This window comes from Misgurnus anguillicaudatus, chromosome 20, assembly GCF_027580225.2.
Source record: "Misgurnus anguillicaudatus chromosome 20, ASM2758022v2, whole genome shotgun sequence".
Lineage (NCBI taxonomy): Eukaryota > Metazoa > Chordata > Actinopteri > Cypriniformes > Cobitidae > Misgurnus > Misgurnus anguillicaudatus.
The window spans coordinates 21,254,384-21,276,312 of NC_073356.2; the positions used below are offsets into that span (position 1 = coordinate 21,254,384).

The 21,929-nt window shown below is 39.3% G+C and overlaps 1 protein-coding gene across 1 annotated transcript in view; it reads right to left on the minus strand.

Moving 5' to 3' along the window:
• Positions 1 to 21,929, minus strand: part of calcr (calcitonin receptor) — a 67,260-nt gene that overhangs the window by 10,326 nt on the left and 35,005 nt on the right. The window contains exons 4-11 of the mRNA XM_055220138.2: positions 21,090 to 21,197; positions 20,090 to 20,193; positions 18,145 to 18,307; positions 17,921 to 18,031; positions 17,732 to 17,844; positions 15,463 to 15,554; positions 10,786 to 10,912; positions 8,221 to 8,374 (exon numbers count right to left, since the gene is read on the minus strand). Coding sequence (XP_055076113.2) covers positions 8,221 to 8,374; positions 10,786 to 10,912; positions 15,463 to 15,554; positions 17,732 to 17,844; positions 17,921 to 18,031; positions 18,145 to 18,307; positions 20,090 to 20,193; positions 21,090 to 21,197 — 972 coding nt within the window. The remainder of the gene's footprint in view (positions 1 to 8,220; positions 8,375 to 10,785; positions 10,913 to 15,462; positions 15,555 to 17,731; positions 17,845 to 17,920; positions 18,032 to 18,144; positions 18,308 to 20,089; positions 20,194 to 21,089; positions 21,198 to 21,929) is intronic.

Sequence of the window (21,929 nt, forward strand, 5' to 3'; positions counted from 1 at the left end):
GGTCATCAAGTTGTTAGACCTGAAGAGTTGAGGAGATTCTTCCCTGAAGTTGAACTTGAGGAACTAAGAAGACCTGAGGAGATTGAGTTGCTCATAAGTCACAGAGAGGGGAGACTTGCCCCACAAAGGGTAAAAGTTGTGGGAGATCTTGTCCTGTGGGAGAGTCCTCTTGGAAAGACAGTGGGCGGAGCCCACCCTGATCTGTTTGAGCAAGTTGATATGGCGGCACATGAATCAAAGACACACTTTGCTCGTTCTATGAGAACAGCTGCCATCAAATATCAAGAGATCCCTGCTGAAATCCCTTTCATGACAAAGGCACTTTACATTCAAGACACCATCGTTGAAGCTAGGCATACAGCCGCAACTCACCGTGACTTCCTTGAGTGGTGGAAATGGGATAGTATCGGTGCAGCCTGTGAGCCAAAATGTGGTGGATGTCGCTGTGGAAATTGTCAGCCTGGAGGAAAGGAGATGACTTTAGCAGAGGAGAGGGAACTCGAAATAATAAAAGATGGCCTTACGTACATCATAGAGGACGAACACAGCAAGTCTCCACACTGGGATGCGAGGTATCCTTGGATAATGGACCCTGCTTGCCTTCCCAATAATCGAAGTGGAGTTGAGGCCACCTTCTTAAGAACTGAGAAAAGGCTCAGGAAGGAACCAGAGTGGCTTGCTGCTTACACTGCTCAAGTTCATGAGATGGTTGACCGCGGAGCTGCAAAGAGACTTACAAAGAAGATGATCGAGGACTGGAGAGGACCAGTTTGGTACGTGAGTCATTTAGTAGCACCAAATCCCCACTCAGTCACTACCCCAGTGCGCCTTGTATGGAACAGCAGTCAAAAGTTCAAGGGAGTGAGCATGAACGACCTGCTGCTCAAAGGGCCAGATGTTTTGAACCCCATCAGAGCTGTCCTGCTAAGGTTTAGGAAAGGAGTGTATGCAGCCTTAGGAGACATCAGGAAGATGTATAACTCTGTGTGGCTGGAGGAACAAGAGACACATCTGCACAGATTCCTTTGGAGGGACCGGCAGGATGAAGAGATTGGGGAGTATGCCATCACGAGGGTGAATATAGGGGACAGGCCTGCTGGATGCATAGCACAGCTGGCTATGCGTGAAACATCAAGGCTTACCAAGTTTTCTCCCCTGGAGGAGGCGCGAAGGGTGCTGGAGGAAGACAGCTACGTAGATGATGTCCTAACATCCCACAATGATGTTAACAGACTTAGCGAAGTGACCAAGGAGATTGAGGAGATTCTGCAAGCAGGTGGTTTTTCTCTGAAGCCATGGGTCCAGTCTGCGCAAAGTGGGAGGCAGGAAAATGGAGTGATAGACCTCACATCAAGGACGCTCTCTGAGACGCATAAAAAGCTTGTCCTGCCAAATCAGATGAGAGATGAGGACAACAAGGCATTAGGCATTGGATATCTAGCAGAGGAAGATAAACTCTATATGCTGGCATCAATCAATTTCTCCAGAAGGAGAGGGAAGATGAGAACGGGCCAAGACCTGTCGATGGAGGAAGTGAGATCAAAGACACCTTATCCTCTTACCAGAAGACTACTGCTGAGTCAGGTTGCTGGGCTTTATGACCCAATTGGATTGGTAACACCACTTAAGCAGAAAGGTGCCATTCTTGTGAGGAAAGCGTTCCAGGAAACAGGGAGTGGAAACCTGGCCCAAAACACCTGGGACAAGCCACTTTCCGAGGGCCTTAGGGAGGAGGCCATCAAGCTGTTTGAACAGTATGCACAGCTGGGACAAGTTAAGTTTCAGAGAAGCCTTACACCACTAGGCTGGAAGGGGAAACCATGGGCTATTACCTTCTCAGATGGCAGTGACAAGTCCTACGGAGCTGTTCTGTACCTTAGATGGGAAACAGATGAAGGAATAGACATCAGGTTGCTGGAATCCAAAGCCAAGCTGACACCACTGGACCAGAAAGGAGATGCTGTGAAAGCTGAGGTCTGTGGTGCTGTGTTTGCTGCCAGACTGAGAAAGTACGTGGAGAGGCATGGTCGAATGGAGATAGAGCGCTGGTTTCACCTAGTTGACAGCCAGACAGTATTGGGAGCCATTCAGCGAGACAGCTATGGCTACCAGACGTTCTTTGCCAACAGAATAGGAGAAATCCAAAAGTCTGTCTCAGTTAAAGACTGGTGGTGGATCCCAGGGAACCTGAATATAGCAGATGCTATTACAAGGGGAGCTTCTCTGGAGGATCTGCAAAAGACATGGCAAAGTGGGCCAGATTTTTTGAAGAAGCCATTAGAAGAATGGCCAATAAAGTCAGCTAGGGAAGTGGTAGCTGATGCCAGGGACAGCATTAGTAAGCTACAGAGGAAGGCCTTTTCAGCAGTAATGACAAGAGGTCAAGTGAAAAGATGCCGTAAGGACATCACCTCCCAGGAACACACCAAAGCTGAAGTCTCTGTTGAAAGGAACGGTGCTGAACCTACTCACCTGACTGTCGACCCTGGTGCATCAGAAATGAATCCAGCAATAAGACAGGGTGAAGTTGCAATAAGAAAGACACTTACTGGTTCAGCTGTCAAAAATCTTTTGGAGGTGAAGAGATTTAGCTGCTTGTCCAGACTGGTAAATATCATTGCTTGGGTAAGACAGGCTGCTGACAGCTGGCTAGGCCTGAAATATCAGATCCGAAAGAAATCAAAGTGGGAGGCATCACCCTCAAAAGGAGATTGCAAAGTTCTTGTTCTCAATGTTGAAAATTGTGAGTATGCCTTTAGAACCCTCTCCTTGGCAGCTCAAGAAGACATAACATTCCCTGATACTACTCTTAACCGGCTAGTGGTGGTTAAGGATAAAGATGGACTCCTTCTCTGCGGCGGCAGAATCCAGGCCTTCAAAGAAGATAAATCTTTAGTGCCCATTCTCCCTCAAGATGCGTGGATTTCTACACTGCTTGCACAAGAAGCACACAATGTAAATCATGAAGGTATAGCAGGAACACTGTTGAGGATGAGGAGAAAAGCCTGGGTGGTTAAGGGAAGAAGAATAGCCAAAAAAGCAGTGGACAGTTGTATCATCTGCAGAAAAGTGAGAGGAAAGAGATGCCAACAAATAATGAGTGATTTACCGCCTGAACGGACCGCACCAGCAGCTCCATTTCAGTTCACTGCCATGGATCTATTTGGGCCATATGAAGTGAAAGATGAGGTGAAGAAGAGAGTGAGGTTAAAAGTGTGGGGTATCGTGTTCAGTTGCATGGCATCCAGAGCCATTCATGCTGACATTGTCAGTGATATGTCTGCAGAAGGATTTCTACTAGCCTATCAGAGGTTTACGTCACTGAGGGGACACCCCAGCAAGGTATGGTCTGACCCAGGCACCAACTTTATCGGGGCCAAACCTGCCCTTGAAAACCTGTATCAGTTCCTGGAGTACCTAGAAAGATCAAGAGTGGAGGAAAAGGTGGCCAAGCATGGCACAAAGTGGACCTGGAAGATCCATCCTGCTGACTCGCCTCATAGAAATGGAGCAGCTGAGGCAGCAGTGCGGACTGTAAAGAGAGCACTTCAGAATGTAGGTGGCAATGGAGTCTTTACTTGGGGAGAATTCCAGACGTTTGTGTATATGGCAGCCAATCTGGCCAATGAGAGGCCTGTAGATGCGAGAGCACAGTGCCAAGAGGATTGTGTGGAGTATATCACTCCAAACTCCCTTCTGCTGGGGCGGGCAAGCTTGAGAGGAGACCCAGGAGACTTCCAGTTTGAGGGTTATCCTTACAAAAGGCTAAGAGTGATCCAGTCAGAAGTAAATAAGTTCTGGAAGAAGTGGTGTCAATTGGCAGGCCCGAACCTCTTCGTTAGAAGCAAATGGCATACGAAGGAGAGGAATGTTTCAGTAGGAGATGTTGTTTGGCTTGCAGATCAGAATGCTTTAAGAGGCCAGTTCAAATTAGGCAGAGTGGTCAGTACATGTCCCGACGAGAAAGGAGTCGTGAGAGACGTCAATGTCAGGACATTTCCCAGCTATCCAGTCATGATTAAGAAGCCATCCCATGAAGAACATAGTAGAAGTACCCCAGCAGTGAAAAAGCTTTCCAACAAGATCCCTGCTACAATCCTACACAGAGACGTCAGGCGTCTTGTTGTGTTGATTCCAGTGGAGGAGCAATGAAGAGAAGATCTGGCATGCTCCAAAGAAACATGACGTGACCTCCTTGGGTTCTAGAACCAGTAGCTCAAGTGGGAGGTGTGCTGTTGGATTGCATTGAGACTTTTATTAAGGGACTTTAGTTTTGAAAAATAAATAGACTTTTATTTTGAAAAGGGAAGTGGAAATTGTATAGTCCTCATGTCAGAAAGCAGGAAGTGCATAGTCATCTTCAAGCACATGTAGTGAGAAGCTGTGAAGCACATGTTGAACTGCTATTGGAGATACATGGTGAAGCAGGGAAAGACTTTACTTGCTGGACATTTCCAGGGATGCTACTGGTGGGATAACGGTTTGATGTTAACATTTTTCAATAGTTTAACATTAAATGTAAATTGATGGTAAAAGTGCTAAAGTGAATGTAGCTAATCTCTTACTGTTTGTGCTTATGTTAGCTCATTTAATAGCATGATGGTGGTAGCATATGAATAATATTGTGAGTAATAATGTGCTTTTTTGAGATAATGTTGCATGTTAAATTAATGTAAGGTTAAAGAGAACTTTATATCTGTGTATATTTATATATTTATATATATTTGTATATTTATATGAATGTATATTTGGTTGGCAGTTTTAAGTAATTGCTATGTTTGTGTTTTGTTTTTCTTGTAAAGGTTTTCAATCTTACCAAATCTTACCAAATCTTACCAAATCTTACCTAATCATACCAAATCTTACCAAATGTGATCTATTCTTAATTGAACATGAGAATCTACCTAAATAAAGAAGATTAAAGAAGAAGCCGTTTGAGTTGATTCCATTTACCCTGTTGATGGCCAAGGCCTTTTTCAAGTTTGGGCAGAAGTAAAGTAAAATCCCCTGAGAACTTGACACAGACAGAGGCTTCAGTGCCTTGAGACGCCCGAAGACCTGGCTGTGCTCTTCAATGTTACAATCCTGACTCAACAGTGTGGCTGTTGTCATGTTCACAGAGAGAGAATGCATAACTTGGACGAGAAGAAACTGTGTCAAGAATTTGTTAAAGTTACTGATCGGCGCATGAACGTTTTTCAGTCATTTTAGAATCAGTAATAGTTTATTTTAGTTACTTTTTTTGGACAATGTACATTGTTTCTTTCTGTATCTAAACTGCATGTTTTATTGCAGTCATGTGACTTTAGTCTCGTGAAAGGCGCTTCACAACAGACGCGGAAGAGAAGACAATGCTGAATAAAGTCGTAATTTTGGACCAAAATGTATTTTCGATGCTTCAACACAAATCCATCTGACCCACTGATGTCACATGAACTACTTTGATGATGCTTTTATTACCTTTCTGGACATGGACAGTATACCGTATGTAGATTTTCAATGAAATGTCAACAAGTTCTCAGACTAAATATAAAACATATTAAACTGTGTTCCCAAGATGAGCGGAGGTCTTACGAGTTTAACCAGTATCAGTTAGTACACTATATTGCCAAAAATGTTGGAACACATGCCTTCATATGCACATGAACCTGAATGACATCCCATTCTTAATCCATAGGGTTTAATATTGGGGGTTGGCCCACCCTTTGCATCTGTAACAGCTTCAACTCTTTTTGGAAGACTTTATATAAGGTTTAGGAGTGTGTTTATGGGAATTTTCTTCTAAAAGCACATTTGAAAGGTCAGACACTGATTATGGACGAGAAGGCCTCGTTCATAGTCTCCACTCTAATTCATCCCAAAGATGTTTTATTGGGTTAAGGTCAGGACTTTGTGCAGGCCAGTCGAATTTCTCCACACCAAACTCGCTCATCCATGTCTTTATGGACCTTGCTTTGTGCACTGGTGCACAGTCATGTTGGAACAGGAAGGGGCCATTCCCAAACTGTTCCCACAAAGTTGGGAGCATGAAGTTGTCCAAAATGTCTCAATATGATGAAGCATTAAGAGCTCCTTTCACTGGAGTGACTGGAACACCTGAATACAATGATTTGGATGGGTGTCCCAAAACTTTTGGCAATATAGTGTAGCCATAGGTGCTGGAATGACGTTACGAAATAAATAAACAAACAAAAGGCCACCAATAAGGTTATGGTGGTACACTCTTAAAATAGATGTGTTAAAAACAACACAATCAGTGTTTATAAGGGAATGAACTTCACATTAACATAATGGGCCCTATCTTGCACCCAGCACAATTGACTTTGTCAGTGACGCATGTGTCATTCGTATTTTGCACCGGCGCACAGCGGGTTTTTCCCTCCACAGACGCACGTCGGCAAACTAGGGAACGAACTTGCGCTCCCTGGGCGGTTCAGCGGAAAAAAGGAGGCATGTTTCGGCGCAAACCATCCCTGATGCTATTTTGCAGTTTCAAAAAGCTGGCCACTGACCAGAAAAAACTAGTCTAAAGTCAGTGGCGCGTTGCGCGTGGTTCATTATGCAATTTTAAGGGCGCATGCTTGACCATAATGTATAGCGTGCACAACGCGCACACTTTGCTTATCTAATTTACACAGATGCAACAGTTATTTTTGCAAATCATAAATTGTTACAATAAACTTAACACATGACATAAGGGAAATCATTGTGGGGAGCATTGTGGTGATAGTTTTTGTTTATTTTGTGTGGCTGCGTTAAAAAAATTCTGCAAATAACGATTAAAATATTTTCATAAGTTTGTTGTGTGGCTGTATTACGTTCATTTTATGTAAATAATAATTAAAATGTTTTTATAAGAAACCTTAATGTATGTGAACTTGATTTGTAAGTGTACTTTGGGGTTGGACTGCTTGCGTTTCTTGGCTTTCAGCGGTGAGGGTGGATGCAGCGATGTCGTGCCCGATTTATTCTGACAAGCTTGGGATTCCCCCGTCTCCTGACATCATTGTAGCGCTTGCGGCGCAACGTCCTCGGATGCAAGCTGATGAGACAATTGTAGCTATTTCCTCCCACGCCTGTTTAACCGACGCTGATTCGGGCGGGTTTCTCCCATCCCCATACAAAACAACTTCTCTGTCTTTGACTGCTCTTACAAGAACGTCGGTCTCCTCGGCTGTGAACCGCTCCTGGCGTGCGCCTGGTAAATCCGTCATAATAATAGCAACCCGCCATGGAACTTGCGCACTGGCGTTTAAAGGGAATGTTGGATGACGTTCTGATTGGTTTATTTGACGTTACACCCAAACCACACATATAAATAATGAACCTATTTCAGACCAACCCCTTATTGATTTGCACTTGGCGCAAGAGTTATTTCTTCCGCCGGGAAAATAGCAACAGCGCCCAAGATCCGCCCACAAAGTCACTTGCGCTTTGCACTTCACACTTGCGTTTCAGATTGTTAAAATAGGGCCCAATGTGTTAAAATAGCATAAAAGTAACACATCCTTTTTTAGAGTGTAGAGGTCTTTTTGCAACTTTCCACCTTTTTAATAGTTTTGTTGTAATAGAAAAAAGTAAATCATGCATTCCAAACATAACAAAAATTTATTTTTCAATGCCTGTATTAAAATTGCAGCTCCAAAATATAGGCTTTCAGTATTAAAAAACAGGAGGCGTTTTTATAGAAATGTCATTCATTTCTGAAATGCCAAGAGTGACTGAAATAAACATGTAATTGCTTAAGATGTTATTTTAAAGTATTTACTTAAATGTTACTCAAAAAAAAAAAAAAACTATATGGCACCAATAGCGCATCTACAATATTTTTTTATTTTTAACAAACATGCATTTATTCTTAGAAATATTGTGTTGCAGCATCAGTATTCAATTCAAAGAAATATGCAATCACACAATATCACACATTTTCTGTGAATGTCCCATTGTACCCTACCCCAGAATGAGGATTCATAAAAACAAATGGAAAGCAGATTCGGTCCTATCTGCCTTTAAAACAAATGTTTGTGCAGTTGACAACATCGTGCAGCAGGACATTAACAAAAGCAAATGTGTCCAATAAATTCTGGAGCAAAAGTGATGAAACAGCTGCTATGTAAACAGGTCACGATACACTCTGTGCTAAGAGGAAGTGCGTTTACAACTTTCCGTTTTGGGACAGATGCTAGTGCTGCTTTTCAGATAAAGAAGAAGACGACTCACCCCATCCCAGAAGATAATACCAATGCAGGTGCTGCTCCTCTGCAAACACGGCCACCACGATAAGAGTGTGCAAGTAAATCCCCTCACACAGCATCCAGAAATAGTTACAGCCCAGCATGTACATGTGGAAGAAATGCAGCACCTTGCAGCCAATCTGCAGAGGGGATGAATGAGAGAAACAGAGAGGGAGAAAGACAGATGCTTTTATACTGACAGCAATAATCACTCAATATGAAATCTAAAAGGACTCATTAGGTATTGGCATTGTGATTGTTATGGAAGAGATCTCTAAAATGTTTTATGAATGAAGTACTGCAGTGAATCTCTTCTGGGTTTGCTGCACACATTTACTGAAGATTTTACACTGCAACCATAGTATCAGGTTATTTAAAATGCATTAACCTTTCGTTTACAAAGACGTGAAACTCATTGAGTGGTCAAGGGTATTCACTGATATGCTCACACAAAAATCACTGCAAAAGACGCATTCCAACAGGTTTTATCGTAGTTTTTGTTCAGCTCCATTGACTTGTATTAGATGTGCTGTGAGGTACGGTATTACTCCGCGCCGGGAACTTTGTTTGTATTCTTGCAATTGGCAAAGGTGGATTATCGCCACCAACTGGGCTGGAGTGTCTATTATTCAAGCTCTCAACGGAAGAATGTACGGGTGTGAGGCGTTTGGAAAAATAGGTCCACAAGTTTACAACCAATGGTAAAACACTTGTTGGAAAGCATCTTTTGCAGAGATTTTGTGTGAGCATATCAGCGAAGACCCCTGACCACTCGGTGAGTTTCACGTCTTTGTAAACGAAATTTTAATGCATTTTAGGAAGGACTGTTCCAGTGCACTTATGCAGCCATTGTAGAGGTAGGGGTGATACAACAGAAACTGAAAATTCTCGGGCCAGCATCATTATGTCGAAATTTCAGTCAAAACCGTTCTATTTTATCATAAACAATCTAAAACAGGGCTTTAAGTGTAAAATACCGAACTTGTCCTTTAATGACAGTTGTCATAAACGTGCATAAAATCTTCTTCATGTTCATGACACATGTCATGTCATTATTATGAAGGTGTCATGTTAGTCTTATGAACACCCCGTCAAGTAAAGTGTTACCCAACTTTGTTCATTAAAGTTGGTCAACAACTTTTTAGTAATTTGTCTACTCAAAGTAATTATATGGTTAGTTAAATTCAGTTTAATATATGGCAAATTCAAGTTTGGCATAATTATAATATTTTAGGCTATTGCTGTAGTGTTGTTATTGTACTGCTCTAGTACAATAGAAGAAAGTCCCCATTTTGTTTATTAAAGAAATAACCATTTCCATTCATTAACATAGACAACATATTCCCTCTGAAGAGCTTGAGCTGACTCTTTGTGAAACAAAATGTGTGCAGATTTAATTAGATGTTGGCAAAAGTCTTCATCTCAATTCGCTCTGAATCTCATCGCCCAACAACCCAATCAGTCATCCTGGTGAACTTTCTGTGTCCATACAGTACATAGCCCTATGCTCTTCTGCCTGCTTACCCACACAAATGGCAGCACATCCATGAATACATCCACCTTAAATTTCCAAGACTCCTTCATTTTGATTTGGGAGTCCTTGACGTGTAATGGCATTCTTGTAAGACTAAGCAAATCTCAGGCATTGAGCCTAAACTGAGGTGGCTGAGACCTGTCTGTAACCTCTTCTCTTTAAAACCTGGGAATGTATTCTGTACTGACTGCTTGGGCCTGACGTAGGAGCCGGAAGGAAAATTAGGGTGAGCTTGTTCTCTCTGCTGAAAAAGGATACCATAAATTAAACATAGAGATAACGCACCCCCATCACCTACAAAGGAACGCACATTTTACAAAGACATCTGTACAACGTGGCACCCCCACAAAATAGAAACTGTTTTGAGAAGACAGCAGGCCTACTTATCTGCTCGTACGCCTCTTTACTTTGAAAGACGCAATTAACTGCTTTATAAGTGTAGGTGCCTGGTGAATGTGATAATGCATAAAACAATATGTATGAACAATCATTTGTTATAAAACTTCTCATCCAGTCCTACGCATTCCAACTAAATCAGGGTGCAAACTCATTTATGGGTATGTCTCACTTCTATCCCCTTTTGGGATTTTTCCATCTTGAAAAAACATACAATGGCAAAAGTTAGTGTGTGTCTTGTTTTTAACAAAGGTTTTAACAAAAATGTCCATATCCGAGAAAACATCTTTTTTTTAGATCATCTAGTACATTCCAGCATGGGATATTTATGCATTCCCTCTTAGACAGCAAAACCTAAGAAGATGCAATAAAAATACAATAAGCTATAAATACTGCACTCCATATCTTACAAAAGCAAAACACTGAATATCTATCAAATAAACTTCATCCAAATTGAAAAATTTTGTTTGCATCAAGAAGACCCCCAATATAGATTCTAAAAAATGCTGGTCAATTTTTAACCAAGACACATTGGGTTAATTTAACTCAGACAATATTTATATTTGATCCAATAACTGGCTGAAATTGGGAATGATGCTGTAAAGATAAAGAAACACAAACCGGATTCCTCTGCACCACTTTGGGGTTGTTGACCACAGTTATGAGGTTGACGATGGTAAAGGCCGAGTTGAGGACGTAGGAGAAGAACAAGTTCTTGTGAAGTGTGATTCTTTGACAGCTCAGACTCCTGCGTGAGATATAAAAATTAATCACAGATCATTCATGACAGATTCTATTTAAAATAGTTTCATGGAGGAATTAAGTTTGACAGGTAATTTCAAGATGGTTTTGTGACAACAAACAATTTCCGCTTTGTGGATCAGTTGGCTGCTGGATCTGTGCAATCAAAAATGAATTTGTCTCTTACAGTGAAGAACTGATTAAGCCTTTCATAAATATAAAGCATTGAACTATTTAAGATTTTCAAATATAGCATTTGTAAAAAATTCATAGATCAGGTGATTTATTCATGTCTTTGGCCATTTACTGTAACAAGACTATGGTAAAAATAATCTCATTTTTTATCCGCTTAAAAAATCACCACGTTTTATTTTGTGCCACCATACTTACTCGTGTAACTACTCATGTAACAGTCTTTAAATAGGGAAAACATGGAAGGGTGGATTCTAAGTTCATCCTTGTTTGGATCCTAAGGAATGAATGGGGCTAGGCTAAATCCTAACACATTCATGACACACTGTGCAAAGATGAAGCGCATGCATTGAAAAAAGATAGGTATGTATTAATTCGTCTAAGTTGAGGTAAGAACATAGTAAAATATTAAAAAACGGTGGTGTTTTCCTTTAAGGTAGCTCAAACATGCCTTTTAATCTGAGACTAGGATAAACCCTATCTAGGAAACCACCCTTCAAAGTTTGATTCACTCATTGATTTCACATTGATTTTAATCTTTTCCGTGGTCCTACTCGGTCAATATTAAAACTATCAAGGTTATATTTCTGCAAAATGATCTTTATGTCAGTTTTTTATAAACTAAAAAAATGACTTTGGCTGGATTTTCACTGTGGGTCACAAATTGTACAGAAACAGCAAAAACATAAAGGACAAGTTTCTGTATAACTATTGATAGCCAACATTTCTTTACTAACAGGAGTGAAATAGCCTATATAAAATGTCATTTAGCAGTAAATCCTCTTCTGCTGTTGGTCAAGAGTTGTTTGAAAGCTCACACTGATTTCTCTGTTCACAATCACAAGGGCATTTTGCAACATCCAAAGGTAATGATATAATATCCTTGCACAATAACTTCAGAGTTCATCACCCAATTAACACAGTCTTGTCACTCACATGATCTCATTCAATTTAATTTAAAATTGGCAGGAGAGATCAGTCTGAGCACAAAGCTGTTCCTGGATCACTCGAGGGATAAAAGTAAAAGCTGAGCTTATTTTCCAACGCTATTTCCCATATTCCTAACCAAATATTTCTGGCGTTATTTGGGGGGGCATAAATAAAATCTTAGTGCAGCTGTATATTGTCACGTACCTCACTGAGCACCACATCTGGACCCAATAAAACAACATTAAGACTTTGACATCTCAAGAGATCAGACTGTAAATATCGCAGTCATATCATAAAAACAAGCGTTGCTATGTCACGCTTCCAGATGCTGCCGCGGATAGTTTGTGTTTTATGCAATGTGTCATGAACAAATACAATTTAACACATCTATATTTGCAGATTTTCAGATTATATACAGTCAGCAGTCTTTGACAAGTGTTACTGTAACTTAATATAAATAATAAAACATAATATAGCACAGCTACAGTTTCACCTATTAAAAGTGAAGCCAAAAACAATTGCATTCAAATGTTTATTCAAAATTTTACTGTAATCAATATCGACATTATACACTGTCAAAAAGTGGTCCCAAGCTATCATTTATGCAGTACCCTTTAAAAACGGCCTAATATCAGTCCTTCCAGAAAAACGCAGTTTTTTTGTGATTGTTGCGGGCAAAAATCCTTGATCTTGCGTCAGGTTTTTTTTTAAATGCGATGGAATATGCGGGATATTTATGCAATTTTATGCGATGAAATTGCGGGATCTTGTTTGTTTGTTTATTTTTCAGGACAATGTGCAGTAACATTAAAAAGATGGATGCACCAGATTTAGCATTACTTAGCTACTTTCCATCTGTAGTCCTAAAAATGTAAAAAAATTGCGGGAAGGTGCAAAAACTGCGGGAACTTGCAAAAACTGTTTTCAGCTTCTGCAGCTTTTCAATGATGTTCATGTCACTTAATCACGTCACTTCATAACGTTCCCATGGCAACAGGGGACATGTCTGTGCTTGTGTGAGGTAAATGCCACATTTTTCAACTTTCTGCAAAGATATATGTGATTTTTCCTACGAAAAGTCGGGAATTATGAAATCATGCAAGCCCCCCATATTTTTTGCGCATGGAAATCTGCAATTTATTTGAAAAAATGCATCCCCCGCATTAATATGCGGACTTTGGCTGATTTTGCGTTAAAGCAACACTATGTAGTTTCCATGTAAAAATGACTTACAGCTCCCCCATGTGGTTGAAAAGCGCAACAGTGCCGGGTATCAGACACTCTTCTGCAGGCAGGGGGAGGTGCGGTGCTGAGTGTCTACCCTCCACCGCCACTTTCAGAGTGTGCTTGTAGCAGCTAGGAGGTTGCTCAGGTTGCAGCAACAGTACAATTTGTCCAGTTAAAAGTTGTTCTACCACTGAAATAATTTTAGAGACATTATTTAAAGGTAAAAAAAACTACATAGTGTTGCTTTAAATCATGCGACTGTAATATATGCCATAGATACAGATATGTGCTGTATACATTTGATACCATTAGAGGTACTATTATAAACTTTTTGGGTGCAAAAGTGTACTTTTTGAAAAATAGGGCTCACTTCCATTTCTTCTGACAATGTTTGCTATAATCACCTTTAGATGCCAAATTAAATTACAAATGTTAACTATATAAATTACAAATGTTAACACCTTTTTACAGTGATTATGATGTCCTGAATATTCTAATAACAAACAGGCATTACTTTCAAAAACAAGGTGTTTATCATATTAAAATGAGGTCCTGATCCTAATGTGTTTTTGATGCACTCTAATGGATGCATTTCCTCTCAACCTTTCAATTATCGCTTAATAGTGTACTTCAAAAAGCCAGCGTGCTGCAAGTGGATGCGGTAAGCTACTCGTTGTATACAACAGTCATGCTAAATAACATTTGCTGTGGCCTAAGCATATGTGCCATCTAATGTATAAGACTCTCTCTTTGGCCCCCATGTTTAACTACCCATGAAATTAAGTTTACCTCAGAGGATACGAACGAGGGAAACCAGATCTGCATGAAATGACACACAAACTGAAAACCGGTCACCGGCTCAGCGCAACTCTGTTAGACTAATGGACAAAAAGAGGATTTGCACTTAATAAAGCACAATGATGAGAAAACAACATTGTTTATGTCATGGCCAAATAATCTGGGTGTTTTTCGCCAGCGAGTGCGAGTTTTAAACATTTTGGACTCATTCGGACATGTTATTCACTGAGGGATCACCTAAATAACACATGTATCAATATAAAACATATGCTTTCATTTGACTGAATCGGAAACGCTATACTGACAATTTTTTATGTTTTTATTTCAAACAGCAACTCCATTAAAACACTTCAACGAGCAATAAAATAAATAAAGTATGTGAAAACCCAGCTAAAATCTTTTTTATTTGTGATTTACTGTTTTCTTCATACAATCCTCCTACATAATTTTAAGTACATTTTTTGTGAAAATGTAACCTTGATATCTTTAATACTGACTGAATAAGATTGAAATCATAGTGAAATCAAACTTTGATGCTCCTATAATCTCATTGGATTTCACAGACAGGGTCATATAGCCCAATAACACCCATAGTGCCTGCAAATAAGGATTTTTAAACAGTTAATTTATTTGTAATTTTTCTAAATAGTCTTAAGTCAGTGATCCTTCAGATTCACAACCTTGAAAGCATCCTCAACTGAGGAGATACACAGTGTAGTGAATAATATAAAATTATTTTAATAAATCACTCAGGCAACCGAGTCCTTTTTACTGTATGATAACTGTTTTCATATAAAATAAGAGTTTGTACAGGTTTGATGTACATTTTGATATATAATTTGGAATTCAATACAGTGAGTATTGATTTAGGTTTTTGATGCAAAGCGCTGTGTACAGTATGTGGCAATTCATCAATAAGACATGAAAAGGCAGCTCTTCCAACTGAGGAAATAATTATCTGATCTATATACAGTACCTAATCTGAGTTCTATATACAATTCAGAAGATAACAAATTGAACTCCAGGGTGCAGATTGTATTTTCATGGGGCCATGCCGGCGGTGGCAGGCCACAGGCACTGCCGTTCAATCTTTTCTATTCGGTTTGAATTGGCCACTGTGATGAATGAGGTAAGCGAGAGCCTCTTGATAAATCTTTCTTTGAGAATCTTAAACGAGGACTCTGTCAATTAAATAAATCTCAGACGCCAGCGCAGCAGTCTACCTTTCCACCGTCACCGTCAACAGCTCTGACAAATGACAAAGTGCTTGAGGGCAGACCAGATCTGACAAAAACAAGTAAACAACCGAGCGGCCCATCATTGAGGATTATTGATCTTTCTGAAGTAACTGCTGCTAGACTTTTAGGCTTCTGCAAGTCGTATTTTTATGTTAAGGTGATTAAAACTCACCTGAAATAGAAGAATATGGCCAGGGAGATGAGGAGGGATACTATAGACAGAGCATGACCCACAATCGCCATGTAATACAGAATATACGCCATCTGAAATGAGACAAATAAAGATACATTTGTAAGACATCAAAAGACACTAAATCAAAACTTTAATTTCCTAAAAATTAGAAGTTTGGGCACGCATATTGAAGGGCCGTTTTAACCCTTTAAACTCTGCGGACTCAAAACTGCATCATCATATATCTTTTTATTGTGGAGCACAAAATTTTCTGTAAAATAAGCAATTTTTTATACATTTACTTCAAGGTATGTGGGCAGATGATTTTTAAATTCAGGCATGCCCAATTCTGCAAAAAAATTATTATACTGCAGAGTAGTTTTGCCAGTAGGCTTTAGTTACTGTACGTTACGTTTCATCAATTGCTCATTGGTTAAGAGACATGATTATTCTAAAAACAGCGTTTTCCGTAGCACTTTGCAGTTCGGGTGGCCCGCCTAAGCTGGGAAGCCCTATCGCCTTAACTAGGTCATCAAAAAAAAAAAAAAAATGCTGCACAAAAGGCCGTCAAGTGCATCTGGGAGAATAGCGCGGACGCGCTTCACAGCGCGAGCGGGCAAGCGCACCACACGGCCGAAATGAAAGAAAGACGTGGCCCGTCACAGTCTGGAGGATAACTAGCCAGTTGATAAAACCCGTGTCCGTGAGACTTATGGACTTATGTTTTGGGTTTATTTAAGCCTGTTATTGTATAACTCTATAGTTCTTGCAAATTTAAAGTAAGTAAGCTGGTGATTTTGTTGTTTGAGCAACCTTCTAGCTAGGTTGCATGTGCCTGTTGATATAATTTAATTGTTGAGCACTCTTGCTCACGTTATTTATGTGCATTATTTACATGCTACAGTAGTTACACTCCTTTCAGATAATGTAATTAATTTGGGAAATAATCCGTTTTTACAATCTTCGCGCTATCTATCATCGTTCGCCAGACGTTCTACAACATCTACTTCAGTTTGTGTTTATTAACCCTTTAGTTTCACTTCATCACACAGCTATTCCCGTTAGAGGTAAACACATTTAATTCATTAATAATCTAGTATGTGTTCATTTTCTGTCATAGTTTCTTCAAAATTAAGTTTTATTTGAGTGTTTTAAATAAAAATATTTTATTTTCATCATGATGCGTACGCCCCGCCCCTTTGATTGCCATGCTCCCGGGAAACCCTGCACACCCGCCAAACCATACCACCTTAACTAACAAATTTTCTTGCGGAAACCCTGTAAAAAGCATTTGATTGGACAAAATAACAGAGTGCAAGTTGACACAAACATTTTTGATTCATTTACTCAACAGGAAGACAACATTTCAAACATGTTATTATTTGCTGCAAGTTTATTTGACATCAGCTTGTAGGAAAGCAGGAGCAAAAATGGTTCAAATTAAATTAAAGGTAATGGACTAAAAGGAAACATGGACCTATTTTGATTTCAAAGGTTCTCTAAATAAACTTTTATAAGCCTATTTTAAGAGCAATAGTCAACAGTATAGTTTCATGCAAAGTGGATGCAATCTAAAGTGGCAAGCAAACTTAAGTTACCTTGAAAGTGCATGTGTCATTTTTCTTGTGCATTTTATATGAACTACAGTCAATTCCATCTAGTTTAATGGAAACCATATTTTACTTGAGTCTGACATTTTACTTGTCATTTGTTTAGGATTTGCTCCTGTCCTTCTCACTTTGTATAGCACTAGTTGTACAGCACTGTAACCATTACGAATAATTTACAGCTGAGAAGCTGTTTGGTTAAACCGTGAACTTGTGTAGACCTTCCACCTCACTGCCATTTAGTCTAAAAGCAACACAGACTATATCCAATTCAACATTCATTTCCTGAACAGATGTCAACCAGTCTGAATTTAACTGCATTTATTTTTTTAAACCATGATTGAAGTACACTGCAAACATGATCACAGCTTCAGGCAATGTGATGTTTGCCCAAAATGTTTGTCTGCTAATTATACTGCAGTCGTGTTTTCTTTTGCAATATTTATGATAGCACTGTTCGTTTGAAATTCCCAAACACTAAAACTGTCTCCTAGTCCCTAAGAAATAGCCATGAGACAAATGACATAGTGAAGAGTGTTTGCACTGACAATCATTCAGGAGTTTCTATTTAAAATGTTTGACCAATTAAGAAAAAAATAATAATACTGTCAAAAGGTTCTTGTAGGAGAAGTGCAAAAATTAAAAATGATTCACCCTCATACCTTCAGCTTGTCCTTAGTGTGTGCAATGCACAGGGTGTAGTTAGACCAGGTCCTGTTTGTCTCGGGGTGCTTGAACCAGTTTCCTGTCTCATCGCAATACTTTGTGACCTTTTCTAAATAAACAAGAAGGTGGCTTTGAATAAAAACAACCTAACTAAAATAAATAACTCTTTAATTAAAGTATTGTACCGGTGGAGTCGAAGTCAACAAAATAGTTGGGACAGTTCTGTGACATGAATGTCCCTGCTGGAGTGTCATCCCAGCATAACCAGCCATCCCAAGTCCTGTTGCAATACAGACCTAAAGACCGGCACACAAACAATCAAAGCCAATTCTACCGTGCAGTTGCTCCCTGCTATGAGCTAATGATAATTCGATCTCAAACTTATTCTGTGGCTTTTGTGTTTTCAAACCTGATTTGTTATATGGTCGGTCTCTGTTCATTTTCTCAAAGCACTTATATTGGCCATCGATGATCTTCTTTCTCTCCTCTGCTTTCTGAGTCACTACGGGGCTGACCCGACTCTCGGCTGTGGGATCCATCTCCGTCTCTAAAAAGCCATGAACTGGCAGCGTCTGCGGAGGAAAGCATTCATCTTGAGAATGTGAGCGAAGGGTTTGTCTTTTAAAAATCGGACAATTACATAACCAGGAGTTAGGAAAAAATGGTGCGTGGGCATCGATTGTATCTGTTGTTATTCTTTTTGTTGGTATTTTATGGCAGTTAATGAAACTGTACAAAAAATACTGTTAAATCTGTCCAGGAGTGTCTGAGTCAAATGTAATGTTTCTGCTTATTATCTTTGATCCAAATTTTATTTTCATTTTAAGTCCTTGGGTAAGTGATGGCATAAAATGGGCATAAAAGGGTAACTTAGCCGTTTGAAAACAGCAGCATCTACTATAATAAAAAAAAAATTTTTGCACTATAAATAGTTTGACATAAAAATATGTTTATATTTCTTGGCTCAAGATTTTGAATGGGGTCATAAATGCTGTAGTTCACCAATGCATCAGTAACTTAAGAGATTCACACCAAAATGAAAAATTTGTCATCACTCGTGTGTTGACCTAAACCTGTGTGACTTTCTTTATTTTGCTGAACACAAAAGAAGATTTTGATAAATTATGTATTTTTAGAAGAACATTTTCTGGAAGGCATTAAACTTTTGTGAAAATCATGAAAAATGCTGGCGCTGGCTGGCAACTTTTTAAAAACAAAACGCTGGTGGGGAAAGAGTTAACTTCATAAGTAATTATTCAGTGTAGCTCAAATGTTAAAGGATTAGTCCGTTTTCTTAAAAAAAATCCAGAAAATTTACTCACCACCATGTCATCCAAAATGTTGATGTCTTTCTTTGTTTAGCCAAGAAGAAATTGTGTTTTTTGAGGAAAACATTCCAGGATTTTTCTCATTTTAATGGACTTTAATGGACACTAACACGTAACAGATTTAATGCAGTTTAAAATTGCAGTTTCAATGGAGTTTCAAAGAACTCAAAACGATCCCAAACGAGGCATAAGGGTCTTATCTTGCGAAACTATTGTCATTTTTGACAAGAAAAAGATATGCACTTTTGGACCACAACTTCTCGTCTATCTCCGATCCTGTGACGTGCCAGCACAACCTCATGCAATTGCGTAATGCCGTGGAAAGGTCACACGTTACATATATGAAATGCACATTTGCAGACCATTTTAAAAATAAACTGACACAAAGACATTAATTAGTATCTTTTGACATACAACAACGTCAGAACGGTCCTCTTTCTCCACACTTGTAAACACTGGGGTGCAGTTTCGCATACGTCCTCCGTGACCTCTTGACGTGACAACGTATTGCGTGAGGTCGTGCTGGTGCGTCAGATGACCGGAGATAGACTAGAAGTTGTGATTCAAAAGTGCATATTTGACATAAAATGACAATCGTTTCGCTAGATAAGACCCTTATGCCTCATTTGGGATTGTTTAGAGTCCTTAGAAACTCAGTCGAAACTGCATTAAAACTGTTAAGTGTCGGGGTCCATCAAAGTCCACCAAAATGAGAAAAATCCTGGAATGCCCCCCTCAAAAAACACAAATTCCTCTCATCTGAACAAAGAAAGACATCAACGTTTTGAATGACATGGTGGTGAGTAAATTATGTGAATTTTTTTAAAGAAAATGGACTAATCCTTTAAGAGTCCTGCATTAGAAAGGCAAAGCTTATGGGTTTGAGCCCGTGTAACACATATACTGTACCTGTGAGTCACTTTGGATAAATGCGTCTGCCAAATGCATGAATTATTTATCGCCATCATGACCAAACAAATCTACTTTTAATGCAGGTGTCATTGCAGTGCTTGCAGGCACATTTACCTTTATTTTATCCTTTGAAAATGTTAGACAATGGGACCAGGTTTTATTGACAGAAGAACTGTGTATCCAGTTGCCAGATTCATCACAGTATTTGGTTACTTTTTCTGTAGGGAAAGAGAAAGTCAAATGTCAATAGTCCCTTTTACACATACTTTCTTTACTGGTAAATTCCAGTTACTGTAACAGATCATGTGTGAACAGAACCTTTCTGGTAAATCAGTTCTGCCAGTTTACCAGTAAAAGTGGTTGTATTTTTGTTAAGCACTATGTATGAACGAAGAATAAGGATTGCTTGAATTAGAACGGACAAAGTCAGAACATGCTGACAGCTTAGGGCCAATCATAACGTTTGATACAGATACAGTTTAACCCTGCACCGTTTACGGACGTTTCCACACACAAGTCAAGCAAGTGGTCTCTTAATTAACTCCATCTCTTTGTCTTCTTCAATCAATCTGTGTACGTGCCCAAACCAGACAGAGAGTGCTTATTCTCGCACGGCTATCATCGCTATGAAAGAATAGTAGAAAGTATCAATATTTCAGCATCTTAGCAATTTTCTGTTCTGTTGAATCTATTTTTGGTCACCATTTCTTTCCACTATTTATTATCAGAAAAATGTCCTCATCAATACTTGACATGAAATGATTTACTTTGTACCGCAGCAAGGATCTTTTTTCACTTAAGAACAAAGCTGCACTTCACCGTCAGGTAATAAATTGTTCTTTGAGGCTCCGGAAAAAAAGTTCATACGAATCTTTCCAAGCACTCAGAGAAAGCGATATTACCAACTCGGTTTCATTATCGAACTTCAATTATCTTCATGATTGCCTGCTGTCGGTGTTGTGGAATGCTTCTCTGGAGCAACATCTCGTGTTTTGTAATAGGTCGACCAAAGACGTGTAACAGATGTCACGCCTGCTGTTGAATCTGAAGTGATTTGCGGCGTCTGGAGTGCTCTCAAACCCTAAGTGACAATCCAGATGTGATTGTGTCTTACCCATGGGGTCAAAGCTGGGGTAGTCTGGGCAGTTCTGAGAGACGTAGTTTCCAGCTGAGGTTTCATCCCAACAGAGCAAGCCATCCCAAAATCTGTTGCAGAACAAACCTATAAAAGTTAAAGAGACATTTTAAAGAGGACATATCACAATGAATCAAGTTTTTCTTCATCTTGTGAGATAAAAGCGTTCTTTGTACCATTAAAAAAAAAAGTAGAACGCTGAACTTCCTCCGCAATGAAACGAAAACATTTTTAAAAACCTAAAATGGCCAAACTCACTCATTTGGCTATCAAAAGCAACTGCAGGTCTGCATTTACTTCAAGACCAATCGCACGGTTGGTGCGGGTGAACTTTTAACAACGTCCCTGATCATTTTAGTTTAATAAATGCAACAATTAAGTGCAGCAAAGCGCAGGCTTTCATTTCATTTTGTAAAAAGGTTGCAATAAAATTATGTGTTTTTAACATTTAAACTAACATCCTTTTCAAAGTATAACTTTTCCCAGATCACCCTAAAAGCTCTCCACTATTACACTAAGTGTTTCCACTAACTACCATGCCATTCAATAAGATTATGAAAAGAGCACAATTTTCTGTCATTGAAATGAGAAATAACTGGTTACTTAATAAAAGCTAATTACTGTCTATGACATTTTAAAGGAGACATACAGTATAATGAGGAATTCATAGGACTCTGATAACATACTGTTGCGTTCAGAACTTATTAATAAAGGTGAACTCTATTATTCCTGCACCGCTGCAACACCAAATTAACTTTCAAATTAATGTGGTTTCCACTCCTTCAATTGACTAAACAGGTAGCCCCACCCCAAATATAC